This window comes from Histoplasma capsulatum, genomic scaffold, assembly GCF_000149585.1.
Source record: "Histoplasma capsulatum NAm1 scaffold_1 genomic scaffold, whole genome shotgun sequence".
Taxonomy (NCBI): domain Eukaryota; kingdom Fungi; phylum Ascomycota; class Eurotiomycetes; order Onygenales; family Ajellomycetaceae; genus Histoplasma; species Histoplasma mississippiense.
The window spans coordinates 5,908,384-5,910,058 of record NW_001813982.1 but is presented as its reverse complement, the minus strand read 5'-3'; the positions used below and the strand labels follow the sequence as shown (position 1 = coordinate 5,910,058).

Sequence of the window (1,675 nt, the reverse complement as noted above, 5' to 3'; positions counted from 1 at the left end):
ACTCTCCGGCCTTGCATTATACTCGCATTGAGATGGACCCAAACGGACAACCGAGAATCGCCGTAAGTAGTTAAATTGGCTCATTTCTGAAGGAAGATGTGAAGCAGCGTCGTTCTCTAACGATCCGATAGGGCGACTTTGGAGTTCCGGGCCCATATAGAAACCGAGATGAGGTTGTTTACACGCAAATGGTAAGCTCCTAGAACCGAAGCTGCACTAACTCCTGACTATTCCAATACTGATCAACCTGTTATAGGCACATCTGCGCACGCCGCAAATACCCCTGGGTCCTCTGAACGGAAGTGCTTCGCCTCCTGCCCCAGGCCGCGTCAACAAGACGCGGGTTCGAAGGGCGGCTAGAATGCGCAAGCGAAATCCTGCAAAGAGAGGTAGCGCTGACGACATCCACGTCCCACGTCCATTAAGCGAATTGATAAAGGAGATGCGAATCCCAGTACGGGACATGGAGGTCCATGTGACGCGATCCGCAGAGCAACGCCTGAAGGAGGTTGAGAAGAAAAAGGGAAAAATCGCACGGCCGATGAATTCATTCATGCTCTATCGCTCAGCATATGCGGAGGCAACGAAGGAATGGTGCTCTCAGAATAATCATCAGGTTGTCTCACGAGTAGCTGGTGTTAGCTGGCCAAAGGAGCCGCAGGAAATAAGAGACTATTACGAGCGCCTGGCTAACATTGAGCGAGACAACCATGACAAAGCCCACCCGAATTACAAGTTCGCGCCTAACAAAAGCACGACCACCCCCAAGAAGAAGAAGTCATTGCCCCTGAAGGAAGAAGAGAACGGCGACGTCAACGATCCGGACTTCACAATGCCTTCATATCAACATCCAGCCAGACAAATGTCTGGCGCTTCATTCCGAGATGGGAGCTTTCGAAGCCGCACCCCTACGCCCATGGACCGCGATAGCTCGTACGACAGCCGCCAGGGGACACCATTCGAACAGAACGGAGATATGTATCTGAATGGCGACATGAACCGATCGTCGTGGCAAGTGTCAAATCCCGGGCGGCCACAGCCTGGTATGATCTCTTCCCCCGAACAAACACACTATTATCAACCTTCCATCCACCAAAGCATGCTAGGGCCTAATATCGAAGATGTGACCTTCAAAAAGATGGGAGTTCCAGGCATGCAATACGACGGACCAGGAGCCCTGGCCGGCCTCCCAGGCAATGCACATCCCGAGTTGCTCCAACAGCAGCCGCTCCCACAATCAAGGACTCCAGTCTCGCTCAACGACTTACAAGTCGATCCGCAGCTTCTGGAATTCGATGGCCAACCTAGCCTCCCATCCAACAACGGGGCCAACTATGAGGGTCCAATAGATATCTGGCAAATGCCCAATGGAGAGCAACAGTTTCTCCGGTCCGGCCTCCCCACTCAAGAAGACGAACGATATCATTCACAATCTAGTTTCCATCATGCTGTGCAACAACCCATGGATGGACGGGAGATATGGAACGAAGGCCAAATTGATGCTGGGGGACAATTTGAAGACTGGATTAGTACTGGTACTCCATTTGAGTACGGTAATGCTCCGCAGAAGCATATCTGAAAACGGGTTTCTCTGTTGTCCTTTTCTCTCTTCAGTGATTCTTTTGAGGGGTGGTCATGTAGATGCGGGTAATGTAATAGATCATACGCTTTTCAT

At 51.3% G+C, this 1,675-nt stretch overlaps 1 protein-coding gene across 1 annotated transcript; it reads left to right on the top strand.

The window, feature by feature from the left end:
- Positions 1-32: 32 nt before the first annotated feature.
- Positions 33-1,579, top strand: HCAG_01692 (predicted protein; the record flags this gene model as incomplete). The annotated part of the gene is made up of 3 exons (XM_001544595.1): positions 33-62; positions 132-191; positions 257-1,579. 3 exons carry the CDS (start codon positions 33-35, stop codon positions 1,577-1,579), a joined length of 1,413 nt encoding a protein of 470 aa, XP_001544645.1.
- Positions 1,580-1,675: the final 96 nt, after the last annotated feature.